The sequence below is a fragment of the Quercus robur genome, chromosome 2, assembly GCF_932294415.1.
Source record: "Quercus robur chromosome 2, dhQueRobu3.1, whole genome shotgun sequence".
NCBI classification, from domain to species: Eukaryota; Viridiplantae; Streptophyta; class Magnoliopsida; order Fagales; family Fagaceae; genus Quercus; species Quercus robur.
Genome location: NC_065535.1, coordinates 72,933,139 through 72,955,380, shown reverse-complemented (window position 1 = coordinate 72,955,380; position 22,242 = coordinate 72,933,139). Strand labels below are relative to the sequence as shown.

The 22,242-nt window shown below is 37.5% G+C and overlaps 2 protein-coding genes and 1 pseudogene across 2 annotated transcripts in view; 2 read left to right on the top strand and 1 right to left on the bottom strand.

Annotated features, from left to right (window-relative positions):
* Nucleotides 1–22,242, top strand: part of LOC126714926 (G-type lectin S-receptor-like serine/threonine-protein kinase SD2-5) — a 100,996-nt gene that overhangs the window by 37,788 nt on the left and 40,966 nt on the right. The window lies entirely within an intron of this gene.
* The window catches only part of LOC126714933 (WAT1-related protein At5g40240-like), a 69,445-nt gene continuing 47,354 nt past the window's right edge, over nt 152–22,242 (bottom strand). The window contains exons 2-8 of the mRNA XM_050415353.1: nt 2,734–2,948; nt 2,570–2,632; nt 2,321–2,437; nt 1,516–1,750; nt 1,188–1,346; nt 875–1,026; nt 152–697 (exon numbers count right to left, since the gene is read on the bottom strand). Coding sequence (XP_050271310.1) covers nt 559–697; nt 875–1,026; nt 1,188–1,346; nt 1,516–1,750; nt 2,321–2,437; nt 2,570–2,632; nt 2,734–2,927 — 1,059 coding nt within the window. The 5' untranslated portion in view covers nt 2,928–2,948 and the 3' untranslated portion in view covers nt 152–558. The remainder of the gene's footprint in view (nt 698–874; nt 1,027–1,187; nt 1,347–1,515; nt 1,751–2,320; nt 2,438–2,569; nt 2,633–2,733; nt 2,949–22,242) is intronic.
* Nucleotides 15,970–18,074, top strand: LOC126703004 (probable inactive receptor kinase At2g26730; annotated as a pseudogene).

Here is a 22,242-nt window from a genome sequence, read left to right as displayed (position 1 = left end):
AGATTGATTGGCAAATAGGAATAAGTTTAATTCTAATTCAAAATTAGGATAATGTCATTTTCAAAGTTATAGTTTCAATCTAGCACAATATGCATGTAATTTATGATATTTGACCAATATGCAGGGGGTAAAAAAGGGAAAAGTAAAAAACGCCGAAGGATAAACTATAACATTGAAAGTTGTAACTATACACAAAGAAGCTGCATTGGCGAATAAGCCACTACTTTTTTGGTTTATTAACTTTAAATATCAGAACATATCATAGATATTTAATCCCTCTAGGAAAAATTTACCCTATGAAGTTTCTGATCCCATGCTTCCTCTCATGTACCATGCCTAAATTGTACAATAATTGGCAATAATATTTTAGTTATGCGGCGTTAGCCTTTATCATCTCCCTGTCGATTGTCATTCCATGGATGGTGGAAGTAGTGCAACGCCATAGGCCAAAAGCAAAAAGTACTCACTGTTGGTTGTACCGTACTGGTTGGTTGGATATTTAACATTTGTGCTTGCATGTGTATGGATATTCTTATAAAACTTTCTTGTATCTTTGCATTATGTGTTTTGCAAAAGTGGGGTCTTTTGGGTGGATGATTCCAAGCAATGAACACTGTCACCAACAATTACTTTCTCCTTGGCTTGCCCCCACATCACAGTATAAAATCCAAAGGCAATTACAATAGAACCAATCAAACTGCAAAGATGACAAAGTTGCACATTATTAATGCTCAGTTGATATAATTTAAGAACATGAACATCATTGCGTCAAAAAGAAATATTGTCATTAGCAGGAATATGATTGGGATGACAAGAAGTCAAGAAGGTTTAATATCTTTATATTTGAAGATGAATGAACTAGATTAAAATTTACCTGCCAAGATGAGGAATTTCACCAAGGAATATGATTGCCATGATAACCGCAATGGCAGTGCCTAGCGGCTTGAACAGGGCCACATAAACAGGCCCCTTCTTTTGCAAACACCAAGCTAAAACACTGTTACGGATGACACTCCCACTAATTGCCTGAATTGAAGTCAATCATCGTTCAATAAAAAAGTGAGATGTTTCCAAAACCCAATTTGTAAAATTTCTTATGCTTTCATATGAATCATAGTAGAAAATAGAAAGAAAAAAATGGGCAAACTTGTTACAAAGTACATATAGCTGGAAAGGACTTGCCATACCCCATAGATAACAGCAATCACTCGAATCCTGGGTTGCAGTGCCCAAGAACTTACATTTCTTTCTGCAATTAAAGAGATAACTGCACATTGGATGGTCCCAAAGAAGCAGGAGAAAAAGACTAGGATCATTTTTTCTGGGTACTCTTTAACAATTGCTGCCTGGAATAGCAATCAAGATCAGTACTTTTATAACTACTCATCTTCCCATCTTACTTTTCAACTACAATGAAGAACTGCAAGATGGTCTGTCATAGTCCACCAAAAAAAAAAAAAAAACTTGAAAATTTGGGATGGTAAGCTGTTAAATTTGGAGGTACATTAATATTACCTGAAAAATGTTCCATGTTGCAGAAGACAGACAAGTGATTGTAAGGAGAAGGCCTCCAAGAACCCAGTTTGACATTTGTGCGAGATTTTGCTGAAGAGAGGTCTTAAAAGAGGATGAAGCCTCAAAAACTGGTGGCCCCTTATAGAAAGTCACTATGAATGCTCCTGATATTGATACTATGGTGCCTATAATTTTAGCCTGACTGCTTGTACTTCTCAGAGCTAGTTCTTCCATCCTAGAAATTAGTAATACACGATAGATTAAAGGTGAAGGGAAAAATTATAAAACATACACAGACAGCAGCAAATAACCATGGTAGCCAGAAACCCAAAACTAACCAATAAAGCAAAGTTCAAATCCTATTGTCAGGAAAAAAAAATATATATATATATATATATAAATATTAATACAACAGACAACATATATTTGGGGATCATTGTCAATACTATGATATACTAAATGTATAAAACAATTATAAAAAAGAAAAAGAAAAAAACAACATTATGTTTAATCTATAAATCACATGGATCATGATGCCCAGCAAACATATACAATGAGCCCAATGATTATGAAGTACAAAACATTTTCTTGGAACCTTATGACAAATAGAAATGTATAACATGGTTGTGCTAATATAAGTTAACTTCATACCAACCTTCATATTCAGTGAAACATAAGACACTAAATAGTCCAACAGAACAAACAACTACGGCAGACATTGCTCCCCACCCAAAATAAATTAAATTAATAATCCCCCTACTTCCATAATTTTAAATACCATTATTGTCTTATCCTATTTTCTTACCTGAAAGTGACTGCAAGCAAGAATGTAAAACCTGGAATAAGGTTTCCCATAGCCATTGCAAGAGTTGAAGAGCTGTATTTGATACCTGCAATAGCACAAATCTGCTCCAAACAAATCCTGCAATATAAAGTTTTTTTTTTCTTTTTGGGTGATAATATGCTGTTCAAAATAATTGTCACTTAAGTCTATAAAATTATCCAAATCCCTAAAAGTAATCCAAAAAAGTAAGCTTTAAATAGAATGTGCTACCCAAGGAGTCCAAGGAGGAAGAACTTTAAGAGGAGGGAGAAAGTGAGAGGAGGTCCCCTGCTTCTGCAAATAAACAAGAAAAAAGCAGTTTTTGGTGGGCATAATTCACATGAGAAATTTAGTGTTTGATGAGAAACTCAAAGAATTAAGAGAAGAAAAGGAACCTGTAGCGGTGGAAGATGTAATACAGGAAAAGGATGAAGGTGCCAAGAGCATTGTAGTAAACAACAAAAGAAAAGTTGCTCATCCCACTTGTCATAGCTGCTTTGCTTAGTGTCACCATGCCCACGTTGCAAACCTCTACCATAACCAGTGCTGCAAAGGGCAGTACTCCATCCTTGTAATAATTTACATCCATCTCTCTCTCTCTCTCTCTCTCAAATGCTTTCACCAAAAGTATTTCTCTTCAGTGAGAGACAGACCCCAGGCAATCAATATATCTTTGTCCGAATGGACAAAGGCATCAATTATGTAATGATTCTCATTATCATCCATATTTAAAATAATGCTTGTTTATTACTCGAAGAAGCAGATTATGGGTTTAAAATTAGTGGGAACAATAATAAACTAATAAATAGAAGGATTAACAAAGATTTTGACGAGATTTTCTCCTCTTCAACTTGATAAATTGTACTACACAACTGTAATTTCATTGACAATCCAAAACTTACGTCACATCAAATGACACACTCTACCTAACCTTATTGGACACACGTGACAAATCAGATCCAGATGTAAAATATTCAACATTCTCATATCATTTCATATTTAAATTGATCTGTTTTCTTCAAAACTGTCAATGATATACAATTTCTGTACAAATTTAAGCTTTAATTCCCCTCTTGAAGCTCAAAAAAACAATCTTGGTGGACCTCCCTATAACTGCATTTCTGATAAGCTCTTATAAATGAAAAGGGGGAATAGAGAGTGATATACACCAAAATAAATAAATAAAGGCTAAAATGCACTTTTGGTCCCTATATTTTGGATCATTTCTCAATTTGGTCCCTAAACTGATTTTGCTCCTAAGTCAGTCCTTGATTTTTTTAAATCGTTTTTAAAATGATTCTTGCCGTCAACCCGATAACAAAAAAATCTGAGGTGGCAAACAAAGTGCATAGGTGGCATGTTAGATGCTGATATGGCTAATAAAATAACATCAATAAATACCACGACAACATCCATGTCAGCATTTTAATTAATAAAAAAATAATTTATATTGACATATCACACCATGAGCTTTCAACAAGTACATAACTTATTAACTTAGCAGATTGAAAAGAATGCAATCAAAACTCTTTCACTCAATGACTATTAAACTGAGACAACTCTAGCATTAGAGCACATAAATCCCAATTTTATTTGGTTAAAATATTATTTTCATCCCTATAACTTCGCATGAATTTCTTTTTTTTATCCCTAAACTTGAAATTTTTCCTCTCAAAATTATTGAAAATTTTACACCTATCAATTTTCAATTCAAAAAGTTTGTTTTTCATCCCTAAACTATTAAAAAAAAAATCTCTTTAGAAAGTTGAGGATCTTTTTCTTTATTCTTCTACATTTTCTCAGCAGCCAAACAGATTATAAAGCAAACAAAATCATGCTTTCTCAATGCTGAGAAAATGTGCTCAATGAAACAACAAAGTAGCTAATTTTCAGCGTGAGTTTACAAAGACCCAACTTTTCATACACATTCTTCCATTTTTCACTCAAATTCTTAGCAACCAAACAAAAGCTCAAATCAAATAGCAAACTGACCTGAGACCGGACGTAATTGATGAGCTTAAACCCACCGTAGAAATCCAAACCCAGCTTCGTCCGAACTCTGCGAAAGTCGAAATGGTGCGACGAAATGCAATGGTCGAATAGCGCATCGCAGGAACCGTACCTGGAGTCGCAGAACAAGCAAAGGAGATTGGAATCAGAGCCTTCTTCATCGTCTCCATCTTCTCCGGCTTCGTCTTCAGCCTTCTTCATCGTCTCCGAGGTCGTCCGTAGTTTGGACGATCAAAGGAATATTTTTTTTGGGCAGTTGAGGCGCTTGGGGTTCTACTCCTACATTGATTGCTCCGTGGTAGCGTGGCACGCATCGTGGCCACGTGTCTCCCTTTGGTTGGTTGATGGATCTGTTTCCAGTGAAGCCTTTCAGATTTCCCACACTTTTCAAGGTAAAAAGTTTTAATTTTTGCTTTTCCCTTCTCACTTCTGCACTTTCTTTTCTGTGATTGGTTTTTCTGACTTCCTAGTTGTGCGTTTTGCTCTTAGTCTTCTCAATTACCTCCTTTATTTTCAGGTATGCCCCTTCTTTTGCTCCCTTTTTCTTTCCGAGTTTCATTTATATTCTTTTTCTTGTTCCTATTTCCTTTTCGGGTGGTGTGGCTTTCTTTAATGGTGGATTCTTCTGAAATTAGGCCCACTTCCCCCTCCATCACCTTCTTTTTTGCCCGCTTGGGGGCGTTGGTAGATTCTCGTAGTAATACGTTAAGTGCTATTCCATCTAGTGATCCATATCCATATATTGGGGATTTTGTGGTAGCTGGTAGTGGTCTAGGGTCTGTATGAGGCGACTTGCACCCGTTGTTGCATAACTCCCTAGTTTGGTTTAAATCCATTAGAGAGGCTTTAAGGAGGGAAAATATGGGGTCCGAGATGGGTTCAGACAATCTAGAGAGGGATTCATCCTCTAGTGCAAGCACAGTTGGAGCTGGGGTAGATACGACTACTTCTGCGCCTTCCAGTGCGCCTTCGTCCTCTCATCCTCTTGCTTTTGGTGAACCCCGTTCTTTCCATGCTCTCAAAGAAAAATGCTCCTTGAAGATAGAGGTTTTCAGCAAATTTAGGGACAGATTTCAATTTCCTGATGAGACTAGGGCTCGTCTTCCTAGGAAGGGTGAAAAGGCTTGCACCTTTGCCTATGGAAAGGTTTGTTTCTATGAGGCTGCATTTTTGTGTGGCCTCAAATTTCCCTTCCATCCGTTCATCTTGGAGCTTCTTCATTACTTAAACCTTGCTCCGAGGCAGCTTATGTCGAATTCGTGGAGAATCGTCATAAGCTACATGGTGATTTGGACGATCATAGCTGACGGGGATATGATCACACTAAATGAGTTCGTCCATCTCTACCGTTTGAAAGAATCAAAGGAGTTTGGGTATTATGAGTTTGTGCCCTGGAATAGGAAGTCTCGTCTCGTCATTATTCTTCCATCGTCTTTCCATAACTAGAAGTCCAGATTTTTCTTCATGTTTGGCAATGGTTGGGAGACTTTCTCTGATGACTTTTGGGGGGACGTCCCTAGGTTGCTGCGCCGGTGGGAGACCCCTCATCTTGGTGCGTTTGCCTCCCATGAGATGTTTTCCCCTTTTTTATCCTTTTGTTTTATTGGTCATCCTTCTGACCTTGCCTCTTTTTCTGTCTTGTAATGAAAGAGCGTCTAGAGCTTGAAGGGAAGTTCAAAGAGAGAGTTCAAGAGGCCATCAAATACGCGGTTACTATTGACGATTTTGACGAGCTGGTTGATCCGCGCACTTTAGCTTGTCATTGTTTGGGGCCAGAGCCATCAGATTACGTCCTTCGTGCGATTGACCGGGAAGCGAAAAAACATGAGGAATCTGAGTTATTTTATGTAATATCATCTTTTCTCCTTTTCCTTGGGATTAACTTTACTCTTCTTGGTGCAAAGATGACGACAAAATTTAACAAGGAGATGTTTGCCAAAATTAAGGGGAAGAAGAACGAACCCTTTTCTGCCATCGGGCAAAGAAAGTTGAGGATTACAGACAAGGATAAGGAAAAAGAGACGGTGGAGAGAGTCTCGTCCACCCCTGCTCTAGATCTAGACGAAGGTCAGGCAGCTTCTCCTGGTGTTTCAATTGAAGAAGTTGTTCGTCCTTCCAAAAAGTGAAAGACTGGAGACAAGGGGAAAGAAAAAGTAGGTTCCAATGTTTAGGAAGACGCTGGAGTGGCAATGGATCGTGCAAGCGAGCTCCTTACTCGGGGAGATGAAAGAGATTTCAAGTGTGCCTTCCCACGAGATGGTGAGGCATCACGTTCACAAGCTCGTGCAAGTAGTTGTCCTACTTTTACCCCTTTCTTCCTCATCCTTAAGGTTTTAATCTTCTTTGCTAATTTTGGTTACCTTGGTTGTTAGGTATTGGGCAAAACCATGCATATCACTACCCAATATTTGGCAAACGAGGAGAAGGCCGTCGTGGCCAATTCAAAAGTTGAGGCGCTTAAGGCCGAGGCTTCAGGGTTAGGGAAAGATTTGATTGCTTCTATGGACGCCAACAACGCTTCTAAGGAGTAACTCAAAGTTCTATCCGAGAAGCTGGATTCCAAGAAGCAGTTGGTGAAGTAGAAAGACGAGCTTCTTGCCTCAGCTGGACAGAGGATGAAGGCTACCATTGCTAAGGCCATCCTTGCCTTTCAATCCACTGATAAGTATAATACCATTCTATTCCAGTGGTATTTTAAAGGCTTCGAACTGTTGAGGAGGTACCTGATCAAACATGGCCCGGGGACCGATTTGGAGGAATTAGACTTTAAGGCTGTTGATAAGGGAATGGAGGAGGACGAAGCAGCCCTGGCAGCAACATCTACTGGCGTGGACCCTTCTCAGGTTGATAAGGATGAAGAAAACGCTCCCCCTACTTGAACCTGTTGTCCCTTGAAGAAGAAAAATGCCTTGTATGTTTTTAGGCCACGGGACAACTTATATCGGGATGTTCCCCTGGTTTTGGGGCTTTTTGAACAATTTGCATCTTTTTATATATGGTATATTTGTTGGTATTTTTCTTGTTCGTTTTAATTTGTGGAAGCATTTTCTTCGTCCCTCTGGGGGACTTAGAGGATTTTAATTGAAGTATTCTTGTTGTCCTTATGGGGACTTAGAGAATTTTTGTTGAAGTATTCTTTTCGTCCTTATTAGGATAGAGAATTTTTGTTGAAGTATTCTTGGACGATGTTATTTGTTTCAAGAATCTTTGCCCAACATGCATCTATTAGGAATTTTTATCGCCTTTTTAATTTGGATGATGTATAACCATTTAAGGAGTTTTACCGTTTCTCTGGACGATCTATATCCGTTTAAGGAGTTTTATTGTCTTTTTGAATTGGATGATCTATATCCATTTAAGGAGTTCTATCATCTTTTTGGTTTGGATGATGTACATCCATTTAAGGAATCTTATTGTCTTTTTGATTTAGACGATGTACATCCATTTAAGGAATCATATCGTCTTTTTGATTTGGACGATGTACATCCATTTAAGGAATCTTATCGTCTTTTTTATTTGGATGACTATTTTAGGCTTTTGGAGGAAGAAATAATTAGAGCGCATGAATTGTTGAATAATGCTAAATAACCACTTATGATATTGAATAATCACTTATTTGAATACATAACTTGTATTAAAAAGTACAGAATCAGATTATGTTAATTGCTTACAGTCAGGCTATGGCTCCTTTTCATGATACCTCTTTAGATGTTCGACATTCCACGAACGAGACAGCTTATTTCCTTCTAAGTCTTCTAGGTGGTAACCTCTCTAACGTGAATAGTGGACGACTCTATAGGGTCCTTCCCAGGTTGGACCTAGTTTGCTTTGTGTTGGATCTTTTGTTGCAGGAGTCACTTTCCGAAGGACGAGATCTCTGATGCTGAATCTTTTCAGTTTCACTCTCTGATTGTAGTATTCGGCTATTTTCTGCTAATACTTGGCCATTCTTTGGGAGGCTTGGTCTTTGACTTCGTCCAAACAATCCAGGTTCAGGTTCAATTGATCATCATTGCTTTATTCGTCAAAGAATTCCCTCCTGAGGCTAGTGAGCCCTACTTCGACTGGGATGACTGCTTCTATACCGTGCATTAGGTTGAATGGTGTTTCTCTTGTTGGTGTTTGTGCCGCCGTCCTGTAAGCCCACAGGACACTTGGTAATTCGTCGGGCCATGCTCCCTTTGCCCCCACTAACCGGGACTTGATAATCTTAAGCAAGGTTCGGTTAGTTACTTCCGTCTGTCCATTGGCCTGAGGATGTCCTGGTGATGAGTACTTGTTTTTGATACCTAGGCTCGAGCAAAATGACTTGAACCTATGACTGTCGAACTGACGACCATTGTTTGAGATGATCGTCCTTGGTATCTCAAACCTGCAAACAATATTTTTGCATACAAAATTTTGTACCTTTGCCTCTATGATCGTTGCAAGGGCTTCCACTTCGACCCACTTCGTAAAGTAGTCAATTGCGACAAGTAGGAACTTCATTTGTCTCTTTCCCTGTAGTAGGGGGGCCCATAATGTCAATCCCCCACTGCGCAAAAGACCAAGGAGAGGAAATGGTCATCATTTTTTCCCCTGGGACTCGTTGAACATTCCCATATCTTTGGCAACTGTCACACCTCTTCACGAAATCTGCTGCATCTTGTTGCATAGTGGGCCAGAAGTAACTTGCCCTTATGATCTTCCTGACAAGGGACTTTGACCCAATGTGATCTCCGCAAACTCCCCGTGTACCTCTTCCAGGACATATCTAGCCTCTTCCTTTTCTATACATCTCAAGTAGGGCTGGGAGAAGCCTCTTTTGTAAAGCTCGTTATTTAGTACTGTAAACCGGGCAGCTCGCTTTTGGATCTTCTTGGCTTCTTCAAGGTTTGGTGGTATCATCCATCTCTGAGGAACGACAAAATTGGACTCGTCCATCTTGAGCGAGTGTGCACAAGGAAAGTTTGAAACTCTTTGATGCTATGGGAGTTTTGTTCTTCCAGCCTCCAATCATTTATCTTGTCTCGGTCATCTGTCAATGCACTCCGTGCTACCTCGTTAGCTTCCGCATTCTGATCCCATGGGATCTGAACAAACTCTGCACGATGAAAGTTGCTTACCAACTGGTTCATCAATTTGAGGTATTCTGCATTCTTGTCTCTTTTGCTTCAAAATCTTCTTTGACTTGCCCTATGACGAGCTGTGAGTCACTCTTAAGCACGATATTTTCAACTCCAAGTGCCCGAACTATTCTTAGCCCTGTCAACAAGGCCTTATACTCTGCTTCGTTGTTAGTTATAGGAAATTTGAGCTGGACCCCATACTTAAGAACATCCTCTTCAGGGGAGATGATAACAACACCCGCTCTACCTCCTTTTTGAGTGGACAATCCATCAGTATTGATCGTCCAAAGGTCTTCCTGGTCGCCTGCCTTCTCGGGGATGGTGAATTCTGCTATGAAATCTGCCACTGCCTGAGCTTTTACGATCGTCCGTGGATGGTATTCTATATCAAACTGGCTGAGTTCGATGGCCCATTGTACCATTCGTCCTGCAGCATCGAGTTTGTTCATTACTTTTTTGATGAGCTGGTTCGTCATTACTATGATAGGATTAGCTTGGAAGTATGGACGAAGTTTTCTTGAAGCCACTATTAGGGCGAAGGTGATCTTCTCTATGCGTGGATATCGTGCCTCAGCAACTTGGAAGGCCTGGCTGACATAGTACACAGGGAGTTGTACCTTGTTTTCTTCTCTGATCAAAGCTACACTGACTGTCGTGACAGATACCACCAAGTATAAGAATAAGTCTTCGCCTTCCTTAGATGGACTCAAGAGTAGGGGGTTGCTCAGGTAGCATTTCAACTCTTGAAACGCTGTTTCACATTCCTCTGTCTAAACAAATGCTTTCTTTAAGGTCTTGAAGAAAGGAAGGCATTTATCTGTTGCCTTGGAGACAAACCTGTTGAAGGCTGCCACTCTTCCTGTGAGGGATTGTAATTCTTTGATCGTCTTTGGTGAGGACATCTCGAGGATAGCCCTTTTTTCGGGATTTGCTTCAATTCCTCTTCGCGACACCATAAACCCGAGGAATTTCCCGAAGGAAACCCCGAAAGCACATTTGGATGGGTTTAACTTCATGTTGTACTGTCTAAGTGTATTGAACGTCTCCTTAAGATCGTCCATATGATCCTCCTCCTCTTTACTCTTGGCGAGCATATCATCAATGTATACCTCCACATTTCTCCCAATCTGTTTTTTGAACATCTGGTTTACCAATCTTTGATACATGGCCCTTGTGTTCTTTAATCTAAAGGGCATAACCCTGTAGCAGTAGAGTCCTTGACTAGTGATGAAAGCAGTTTTTTCTTGATCTTTCTCGACCATCTGTATCTGTTTATATCCAAAAAATGCATCCATGAAAGTGAGAAGTTTATGTCCGACGATAGAATCTACCAGCTGATCAATTCTGGGTAAGGGAAAACTATCCTTCGGGCAGGGTTGGTTTAGATCTGTGAAATCGACACACATTCTTCACTTCCCGTTTGCCTTTTTGACCATGACCACATTGACCAAACACTCAAGATAGTAGACTTCTCGAATAAAATTTGCAACAAATAGCATATTTACTTCATCTATTACTGCTTTGTTTCGTTCAGGGGCAAAGACTCTTCTTCTCTGTGGGATGGGCTTCTTCTCTAGGTCTACATTCAGGTATTGCTGGATGATGTTTGTTGGGATCCCTGGCATATCCTCGTGGCTCCAAGCAAATACATTGAGGTTATCTTTCAGGAAGTTGATGATTCCTTCCTTCGTCTTTGGACTTAGATTCGTCCCTACTTGGGTCATCTTAGCCGGACTTCTCTCAACTAACTCTATCGTTTCTAGCTTCTTGACAATCTCTGGTGTTTTTTCCTCGATTATCCACGTGTGGTTCTCTTTTGAGGCCAGGACGGCCTGATAACACCCCCTTGCCAACACCTGGTCTCCTTTTATCTCTCCGACCCCCTGTTCTGTTGGAAACTTTACCTTCAAACAGTATGTGGAAGTAGCAGCTTTCTAGTGGTTGAGGGTAGGTCGTCCTATGATTACATTGTAGGACGAGGGTGAGTCTACCACTAGAAAATTGTGTTTGTTGGTTACCTGGAAGGGGTATGAACCAGCCATGACTGTCAACGTCACTATTCCCCAGGGGTACACCTTGTCTCCACTAAAACTGACGAAGGGTGACTCGAAAGGACGAAGCCTTTTAGGGTCTACTTTTAATTGCTGGAAGGCGGAAAGGTAGATAATGTCAGCCGAGCTCCCATTGTCTACCAGAACTCTCCTTGTATTGAACCCCTCGATCATGACCATAATGACCAGTGGATCGTCATGAGGTTGCTTTACTCCCCTAACATCTTTTTCTGAGAAGTACATGTCTTGGTTTGTCCATCTTGTTTTAGAGGAGGTAGGCTGTGAACACTGTTTACCTGTCTTTGATGTGACTTTCTGAGGGATCTGAACGATCTCCCTGTGGCTGGTCCTCCCGTGATAGTTTTTATCTCCCCTAGTGCACTCTATGGACGAGGTGGTGGGTGGTCTTCATCTCCTCGGGAACCCCCGTGCCAATCCTTCTAACCGTATTTGCTGGAATCTCCTCTTTTCACATACTGTTGTAGTTTCCCTTTCCGTATAAGTTCTTCTATCTGTTCCTTCATATCCCTGCAATCCTCTATGTAATGCTCGTGTTTTTTATGAAAATTGTAGTATTTCCTCTTGTCGCACATACTAGGTGATGAGTGGAGTGGCCTAGGCCATTTAAGAGATGGTTCGTCTCTTATTTCCATGAAAATCTGGTCAACAGGCATCACTAATGGCGTGAACTTCATTGGACGAGGGTTCTTGTCCTTTCTCCGTCTATTTCCTTCATCATTTCATTGGTCAGCTCGATCTCTTTTTTGTCCTCTTCGATCGTCCTCCTTTTCCTTCTTCTTTTCCTTGGTTTTTTCTGCTCTATCTATGGCTGCTAGAGCTTCTTCAGCGTTCATATACTTCTGTGCTTTCAATAGCACCTCTGCCATCGTCTTGGGGGAATTTTTAGCCAAGGAAGCCATAAAATCTCTGGACTTTAATCCTACCTTAAAGGTCATAAGCTGCACCTTATTGTCCGATTCGTCCACCTCCAGCATTCCTCGTGTGAAGCGCGTTACATACGATCTCAAAGTTTCCTTTTCACCTTGTTTGATTGTGAGCAAATGATCAGCTGTCTTTTTCGGTCGTTGTCCGCCAACAAAATGACGGACAAACGAGCTACTTAGCTGTTCGAAGTTATCAATGGATGACATTGGCAGTTTGGTGAACCATTCCCTAGCTGTTCCTTTAAGGGTAGTGGGAAAGGAGTGGTACAGAATCTCATCAGGAGGTTGTTAAAGACCCAGGGTCATCTTGAATGTGTTTAGATGGTCCAACGGATCTTGTAATTCATCAAAGGGCTCGAGCTGGGGTATACGGAACTTGGAGGGTACCGAGCACTCCTAGACCGCTACGGTAAAGGGTGAATCCGTCTTCCTGACATTTCTGTCCAAACTTTAATCTGTCTTTCCCTTGATAGCGTTTCTTAGCTCGTCCATCTCCTTCTTCATCTCCCTAAGGAAATCTGAATTTGCTTCTTCAAGAGTGCTGGTTCATCCCCTGTGACGGTCTTCATCATCATCCTTGTTGATTTTTTTGCAGTTATCTTCTTGCTGCAACCGCTGCCTCATCTCCTGGTTTTGCTTGGTAAGTTCCTCCACAGTAGCTGCTAGTGATTGAATTTGTAGGGCCAATGCCGCAAGATTTGGGTTAGTGCTGGACTCCATCTGAACTTATAATTTGGAATGGAATTGCATTCTTGAACTGGATGCTCAAGAGTCCTCCCCACAGACGACGCCAAACTGATGATGCCCGGATCGTCAGTAGAGATGTTCGTCCAGATGGGAGTCGTCCACGCACCTAATCTCAATCCTGAGACAAGCTGAAAGGAAAGTATGGTCACCGGTGTGGTGCCTGCCACAGAGTCTCCAATGCCAAAGTTAGGATAGCGAGAGTTTTTTTAAGAAAGTAATATGGTTATACTAGGAAATTCGTAGTGTAAATGTACCTGTTTCTTGGATCTTATGGGTTGGTATTTATACCAGTGTTTTTCCTTTTCCTTCTAGCCGTTGGGGCTGCCTTAATGGTGATTTTATTCTCGAATCAGCAACGTCTTCATAGAACATTGATGGTGGGTTATTTCTCCAACGGTATAGAAATTCATCATTGCTTTGTAACGCCTCATTAATGATTGAGGACCGACGAGTCTAGTCTAGCCTGATGATGCTTACTGGTTGGACGGTTTCCAGGATCTTCCTCGTCATCGCTTCGTCCTGTAGACGAAGGTATAATCGGGATTGTCACTAATCATGATACGCAAATATGTTATAGTTGTTTTCATTTTGATCTTTTCCATTTCAAAATTTTTATTTTTGTCTCATATTATTTATTGATGTTGGTAATTTGGTTGTATATGACATTATATGGTGACGTGATGATAATTCTTTAGCACTTAACAAGTAAATTACTAGCAAAATTTGGACTTACGGATTGACATATTTTAAAGAACGGTATTTATTTAATTCCTAATAAATCAAAATATTAATAGAAATGGATGGCATGTAAACATGAAAGGATAAGATAAAAATTTTGAATTGTAAACGATTAAAACGAAAACAACCCAAACCTTTTGGAATAAAAATGTAATCCATTTTTTCACCTTTCTAAGGTTTACTTAGGGAAGAAGGGAGGTTGTTAAGGGTAGTTAAGGGCTTTGACCACCATAATTAAAGCCTAAAGTAAATAGATGGATGGTACTGGACCATAAGAGCATTGTGTTTACTTTTGAGTTTTGATTAAAAAATGTAAAATAGGAACTGTGATATGTAAAAGGACATCTTAGTATGGTCTATCCATGGAAGAATTATCTTAAGGTGTAGTTGTATATAATCGAGTAGTCTTCGTAAAGTAGTGGTGGATTAAGTCCAAGAAAAAAGAAGTAACGGTGAATTGGGGTTTGGGAAATGTTATCTATCAACTCAACACAATAGTCAACCATAAGGAAACAAACCTTTGTTTGTTGAATCTGGCTATCCCAACATGACTCCCTCGCCTTGATATCCATTTGTTGCATTATTTAAAAGACATTATAAGCCATTCTTATAAAAGATTTTGAGAGAGAGAAACACTCATTTTGTGTGATTAGGGTTTGTGTAACCAAGTTTTCTTAATTTCACCGTATTGGAAAGTTTCAAGTAAATCTGAATATATAAGTTGTTGAAAAAGTTAAAGCCATAACACCACCATAGACTTAATTATTGCTGTGAAGCAAACCTTCAAGAAGCTCTTGAAGTTGCTCGAAGATTCTAGTCATGACCATGGGTGTGCCATTTGTTATGGCAATTCATATGATTGAAGAGTCTAGACATTCTGGTGCATGAAAGGTTTCCTTTGTAAGCTATATACGGGTTGTAGAGTCTAGGTAAAGGTTTTACTCGGTGAATTTGCTTTTTTGGAAAGTTCCCATCCCAATGGTTTTTACTTTGAGACAAGTAGTTCCATTAGTTTTTCATACAAATGGGTCTACAAACCCCTGACACCAACTTACAAAGAATAATTTAGTGGTTAATACACATTTATACCACAGTATTTAAGGTCATGCTTGATAAGTAATTCATGGATTATTTGCTTACATTAGTGGGGGCTGAAATGCTTGTAAAGACAAGGATGAATGTGATGTTTGATAAGTAATTCACGGATTATTTACTTGAGATTTGTGGGGGATAAAAAGCATGTAAACACAAGGACAAGATTCACTTTTAGAAATGAAACTAGATAGAGATATGTTGGTTTCAATATGAGCTAATCTTTGTCAAATGCTTTGAATTTCTTAAACTCAACTTGCCCTAAAACCAAAACTGTAAAGTCATTGTGATGGCCTTCTTTTATCATTATGTATGATAGTTTTGACTTGAAAGGTATAAGAGCTTAATGATTGTTTTAATCTATATGCTCTATGTGTAAACAGTTAATTAGAGATAAATTACACATGTATAATAATGGTTTTGTACATTAAATAAGATCAAACAAAACTATTGGATCGTAGTAACTTAATGAAGCTAGTAGTTGTTAGGCCTAAGCTTTTTTGAAATGGTCACCTCCACGAACAATGTCTATTGACTAGGATAGCATCAAACTAGTTACATAGGACAAAATCATTGTTAGTATAATGTTTCAAGAATAACAATCCATTTTGAAAAAGTAATGCAAATGTCACTTTATAACAGTTTTTACCTGCCGGTTGGCTTGGCTCCATATATTCAATTGTGGTTCGATTCAAATGGCCTATCCTTTAACCATTTAGTGCCAACCATAAACAATGCACATATAAAATTTTCATTGTAGAATCAACCAATTGGCTCCATAACCAATTCCAACAAGATAGCAAGTACTTGACATCGGAATTTCCTCCTAGTTCCATAACATCCCAAATATTCAAAAACTGTCCCATATTAATAATTCCAAGTTTTCCCAACGAGGCCATTCTCTAGACCTGTTTGCATCAAACTTATATCACAACACAAAAATGAATCAAGTTTCCATCTGGGTGATCTTCATTTCCTTTTTTCTACTCCTCCACATGTCATATTCTGTAGAGGAAGAGGTTAAGACCTCACTTATAAGCTTCCTTGCAAAACTCACTAACAATAATACCCAACTTGGTGTCAGTTTAGGTTAAAACTCATCCTTAGATCCCTGCAAGAACCATTGGCGTGGTGTTACTTGTGTTCAAAAAAATACTTCTGTGACAAAGCTAGTTCTTTTTAGCTTAAATCTTAATGGAACTCTTGATGCCACTTCTCTTTGTGGCACATAAGCCCTTGCTGCATCTATTGCTGCTCTTTTTCTTAATGGCAACAATATTGGTGGAGGAATCTCAGCTGAAATTGCAAAATGCAAGCAATTCACTCACTTATACTTAAGTGGTCACCAATTTTTTGGAAGCCTTCCCAATTCGTTCATCATGCTAGGCAATCTGAAAAGACTTGATATCTCACACAATAAGTTCTCTGGTGACTTGCCAGGGTTGTCCAGAATTTTAGGTCTCACTATGTTCCTTGCTTAAGACAACCAGCTAAATGGGTAGATACCCAAGTTTGATTTCTCCTATCTTGATTAGTTCAATGTCTCCAGCAACAACTTCAGTGGCCCAATTCCAAATGCAGGAGGTCGCAGGAAATCCTAAATTATGTGGAAAACCATTGTCAAAAGAATGTTCATCTAGCCCATTAAATGGTGACAACAATTCAAAGAGTAAGTCAAAAGATCAGACTCTTATGTACATAGGCTATGTTGTGTTGGCCTTTGCTTGTCTCGTGTTAATCATTTTCAAGCTGTGCAAATTGAAAAGGAGAAAAGAGAGGGTTGAGGGACTTGAGGCAGTAAACAAGGTAGCAGTAGTTGATGATAGTGTCAGCAAGCTTGACCCCACATCAACTGAGTACAAATCAAGTGTGAGTAGGTAAAAAAATACAGGTAATGCAAGTGAAAGTGCATTGGTTTTAAACTCAATGCTAGTACTTGAAAGCCCTGTGTTGAATGGGCTAAAATTTGAGGACTTATTCAATGCTCCAGCCGAGTTGCTTGGAAGAGGAAAGCATGGGACCCTTTATAAGGTCATGTTTGGGAATGGGATGATCCTGGTTGTCAAAAGGATTAAGGACTGGAAAATTTCAAACAATGAGTTTGAGCAGAGGATGAAACTGATTGACCAAGTGAAGCATCGAAATGTATTGCCAGCTTTTGCCTTTTATTGTTCCAAATATGAGAAGCTTTTGGTCTATGAATATCAGCAGAATGGAAGTCTATTCATGCTTCTCCATGGTAAATATTAAAATTGCAATATCATTGTATCTTTATGTTAACTGCATGATTAATAAAATATGTTGAAGTTACATAGGAAACTTTTATGAAGAAACAGAAACGCCTTCTTTCTCCAATTGAACTTGTGCAAATCCTTTCTTATATTAGATTGATTGTAACACCCTTATAATACCTTAAAATACTCTTTTAATTTTTATCTTGAAGGCTTCTGAGATACTATATGTTACATTTCAAGAAACAACCAAATGGGAGAAGCATTTGACTAGGCAAGCAAACTTGGTGTTGTAGCCAGCATTGTCGACACATTAGCCTTCATGCATCAGGAACTAAAAGAATATGGAATTGTTCATGGTAACTTGAAATCTTCCAACATCTTGATGAATAAGAACATGGAGCCTTGCATAAGTGAATATGGTCTTATGGCTGCGGATAGTGATCAATATGGCTTATCTTAGGCCAACGTTACTAGGACCAATGCATCTAGAGACTTCAGTGGGGACATTTATGGATTTGGTGTAATTCTTCTAGAGCTACTTACTGGAAAAATGGTGCAGAACAATGGAGTTGACTTAGCAGATTGGGTTCACTCAGTTCTTCAAGAGGAGTGGACTGTTGAAGTCTTTGACAAGTCCCTAATTGTCAGAAGGTGCAATTGAAGAGAGGATGGTAAACTTGCTACAAGTGGCTATAAAATGTGTTCAGCACTCACTAGAGGGATGGCCAAGCATTAACCAAGTTTCTGTCATAATCAACACAATAAAAGAGGAAGAAGAGAGATCTATAACTTTTGAAGCATCACTAGGGTAATACTTTTCCTTATCAAAGTTGGATCAAACAGAAGACTAATGTTTTTCTTCATGCCTAGATTTCAATGTTGTAGCGAGTGTAAAAGTAGCAGATCTTTGTATGCAACATATTTGTACTTTTCAATCAATAACTTGACAGTAATGCTTGCTTTTTTTTTCCCCTCATATATTAATAATTGTATTATAAAATCTATTTGATCATATCCCAACAAACCAGGAAATAAAGTTTGCAGATGCTGCATAATGGAACATGTTTCTCGAAATTTGCATTTTTATCGAAATCTTAGGTTGGTCTATGACTATGATAAGTCACCATAACTTGGCCAGTAAATATTTTCATGTTTCTGTAAGCAATCAAAAAATTAAGCAATCAACTAAATAATACATTAAGCATCTTTTCAATAACAATTTATGTAGAGGTGGGATTTTTTCAATACATTGTTACTTAACTTTGACCAAGTTTTCCTACTTATTAAATATTTAACTTGAAAAGAACTCAAGTCACTATTGTTCTCAATAAAAATTTAAGCTGAGCAACCAATCAGTTAATAACTCAAATGACACTTACTCCTTTCATAAAACTGGTTAAATGGAGTTGCATGTCTAACTTACCAATAAAAACATAAAGAAAAGAAAAAAGGATGGGGCATCTTTTGGGTAGGATAAGACTACAAGTGGACAGCTGGCTTATGTTTTTTACTTCGGTGGGAAAAGGACCACAGGTATATTAGCAACATTTTTTACCTGTAAACTCTATGAACAAATTTCTTTCTTTGATAGCTATATTATTACTATTGTCATTGTATATTAATTATTACTATTGTCTTGCTTAGGCTATGCCAACATTAATGATTGGACACAATGATTGCATTTACTAGCATTTTGCCATTTGTCTGTGATGTGAAGAGTGATTGATTTTTTTTTTTACATCAAGTGGGCAAGGAGGATTCAAACTCAAGTTTTTCACATGGAAGAATTAAGAAATGCTATTAAATCATAAGGCCGACTTTAACTAATCTGTTAGTGATCCATAATAGGTTTCAAAATTTTGGAACTAAGGCTTTTTTGTTGTTGTTGTAGCCTTAAATCAAAAGGGGCTCTTGACATCCAAAAAGAAAATGAAGGTTGATATAATTAAATAGATTGTAGATGTGAAATTTCAAATGGTAACAGTCAAATAATGTCAATGGAGTGAGTAAAACTTCATGACTAATTTTCTGTCATGTATAATATTTGTATATGTCGAAGAGTGAAATAAGAGTTCGGTTCTTTACACATGATATTATTTTTGACTCCAGCATTGACTAATTTATATAGTTTAGTTTTGGCTTTGAACTTTGCCTTGGTTCAAAATTCGCAACATCGGACACTTTAAAACCAAGGCTACATGAAAGATTCAAGTCAAATTGAATACTCAACAATAATTTTCAAATTTGACCCATTGCAATTAGATTTATTTGCTAAACATTTTAATAATAATAACAATTTGGTTGATGATTGCAGAGGCAAATTCATATGCTGACTATTGTATTTTATAAAATAAAAACAAAACTTTGTGTGCTGACTTTTTGACTAACAGGGGAAGACTAGACAGAGAGCTTTTGAATACAGGGTAAGGGTGTCCACCCATTTTGTACAATCTGTTGAGTGGGATCTTTTTGGGGTTACCAAACCCAAAATTTGTGATTTCAATAATCCCTCTCCTTTGTATTAACATATTTTAAACTTTCCCTTTTGATAATGATAATAATAAGTCTATTGATACAAAAGTTTTAATTCACGACCTTGAATTGTTATTAGGTCATAATTGGTGTAAAAGTGGTGTGTGAGTTCATGGAAAAATGATTTACATCATTGACAACTTGGCAACTTATGCCTCAATAATTTCTTATAAAGAAAGTTGTGAAATGTTTTGTGTCTTTAATATTGCTAAATGGTATGGATAACTTGAACATGATAGGCTGCATCATTAGGTTTAGTTAGTCAAAACTTTTATTAGCTATACTACTTGGCCAACTCATAATATCCAACTCAATGAGAAGATGTCTGCTTAACCAATGCAAAACATCTCGTGACCGACTGAGGGCATGATCTCCCACATGCTAGACCATAAATAATATTTGAATCAAACACCAACATTTAATAATGTACATTTATCACGACAATGAGATTTTAAATAATTTCACACAAATAATCATAAAAAACAATAGAAAATTTTTAGGTACTTCCTAAGCATAGATAAATGGTGTTCCTTCCTCTCACATTTATGGTGAACCCCGCTTTAAATTTAATGAGTAGACCTTACCATGAATATAAGAGGAGTAAGCATTACTCTTCATGCTTCGGAAGTACCTAAGAATTACTAGGAAACAACTTGAGCATTAACATCAATTTCCTATTTTAGGTTAAGACCATAGTTTAAGGAGAAATGTCCAAAAATACTCTCATATCATATTCCCTTTTGTTTCCCATTTTAGGAAAAATGCTACAATGCTTCCCTTTATTTAGGAAAGTATTATCCAATCTCCAAACTAGCATTTTATTTTTATTTTCTTGATAATTGAAATATAACAAAAAAAGGTTATTTTTGAAAAAAGAAGAAATAATATTTAAATAAAATAAAAATATATATATATCATATTATATTATATATCATATTATATATAATAAAAGTTGGGTTTAGACGCCGTAGTTGTGCCATGTGGCTTCACCAAATTGCAGAAATTGTAATAAATTTTTAAATTTTAAGAATAGATATATACATATTTTTGGATAAATATAAAAGAAAGTAGTATTTCATTTACAACTATAATAGTTGTGTCTATCTAAAATGTTAAATGTTATCAACAAAGCCTAAAATCAATAAAATAGAATTACCTAAGGATAGAATTTAAATAAAAAAGAGAGATAAAAAAATGTAAAAGAAAAAAAAGATCGAATTTGTATTTTTTTTTTCCTATGTTTCTTTAAAAAACGTAAAAGGAAAAAAAGATAGAACCTGCATTTTTTTTTTTTTTGGTGGATAAATTTGCATCTTATGTCATCTTTTTCCTAATAATAAAGTAAAAAAAAAAATTAAGTATTTGAGTTTCACCTAAACTACTTCTTTTTGTTCATATCATCTTCTTCACAATCTAAAATTCCCACTATATATACAAAGTTTTTTGGTGTTTCATTATTTCTACTATGTACTTTACAATTATTTGCTATATTCTTCCTTTCTCAAGAAAATTGATGTGATTTGTTTTTCATCATTTTGTTGGCGCCTTCAGATAAACAGCATGGAGAATAGGTCGGTGCTTCATGTAGTTCTCCGTGCTTCGAGGGATGCAGTTATACAGAGTCATGGAAAGAATATGGTCCCCAAGGTTTGGAGTGTTCTAGACAAGATCAAGTACTTCTCTGAGAGAGTCCGTAGTGCTTCTTGGGTAATATAAAGTTGATATTAGTATCTAATTTGGGCATGAAATATGTGAAGTTTTGGTAACTGAAAAATTTTGGTAGGTTGGAGCCACAGGAAAAGTACTAAAGGATGTTGTTGTCGTTGGTGTTGGTGGCAGCTTCTTAGGACCTCTATTTGTGCACACTGCTTTTCAAACAGGTTGGGTGTTGCAGGCCCTTATGTGCACCACCTCTATGTTGTCCTTTTTTTGTGATAATGTTATTATTTTACTATTAAAATTTTTGAAGCCTGTCGTGCAAAAAAGCTCAATCGACATGTTCATGGTTTAGTGGTTGCATCTTATAGATCCAGAGACTATCAAATCTGCAAGGGGACACCAGCTATGTTTGTGAGTGTTAATATTTCACTATGATACCATAAGTAATGAAGTATTCAAATTCTAGATGTAGATCTTCCTTTTGAGGTCTTACTTTTGTATATATAACTTTTTTTTTTCTTTCTTCAAATTGAATAGATTTTGTGTATTTGTTGCCTTTTTATTATATATAATATGATTTTTATCAACAAATTTTATAGATAGGTTGAAATTCTATGTTTGACCACACATTTTAGTGTTTTTTTTAGAAGTCAATATAGCAAGCAATATATTTGTATTTTTTAATTTCTTATTACATGATTATTTGTTGTTGACATCAATATTTTATAATGCATTTAATTTGTTATCGCTTTTGTTTGGTGCTTTGTTCCATGTAATCTATATTCTTTA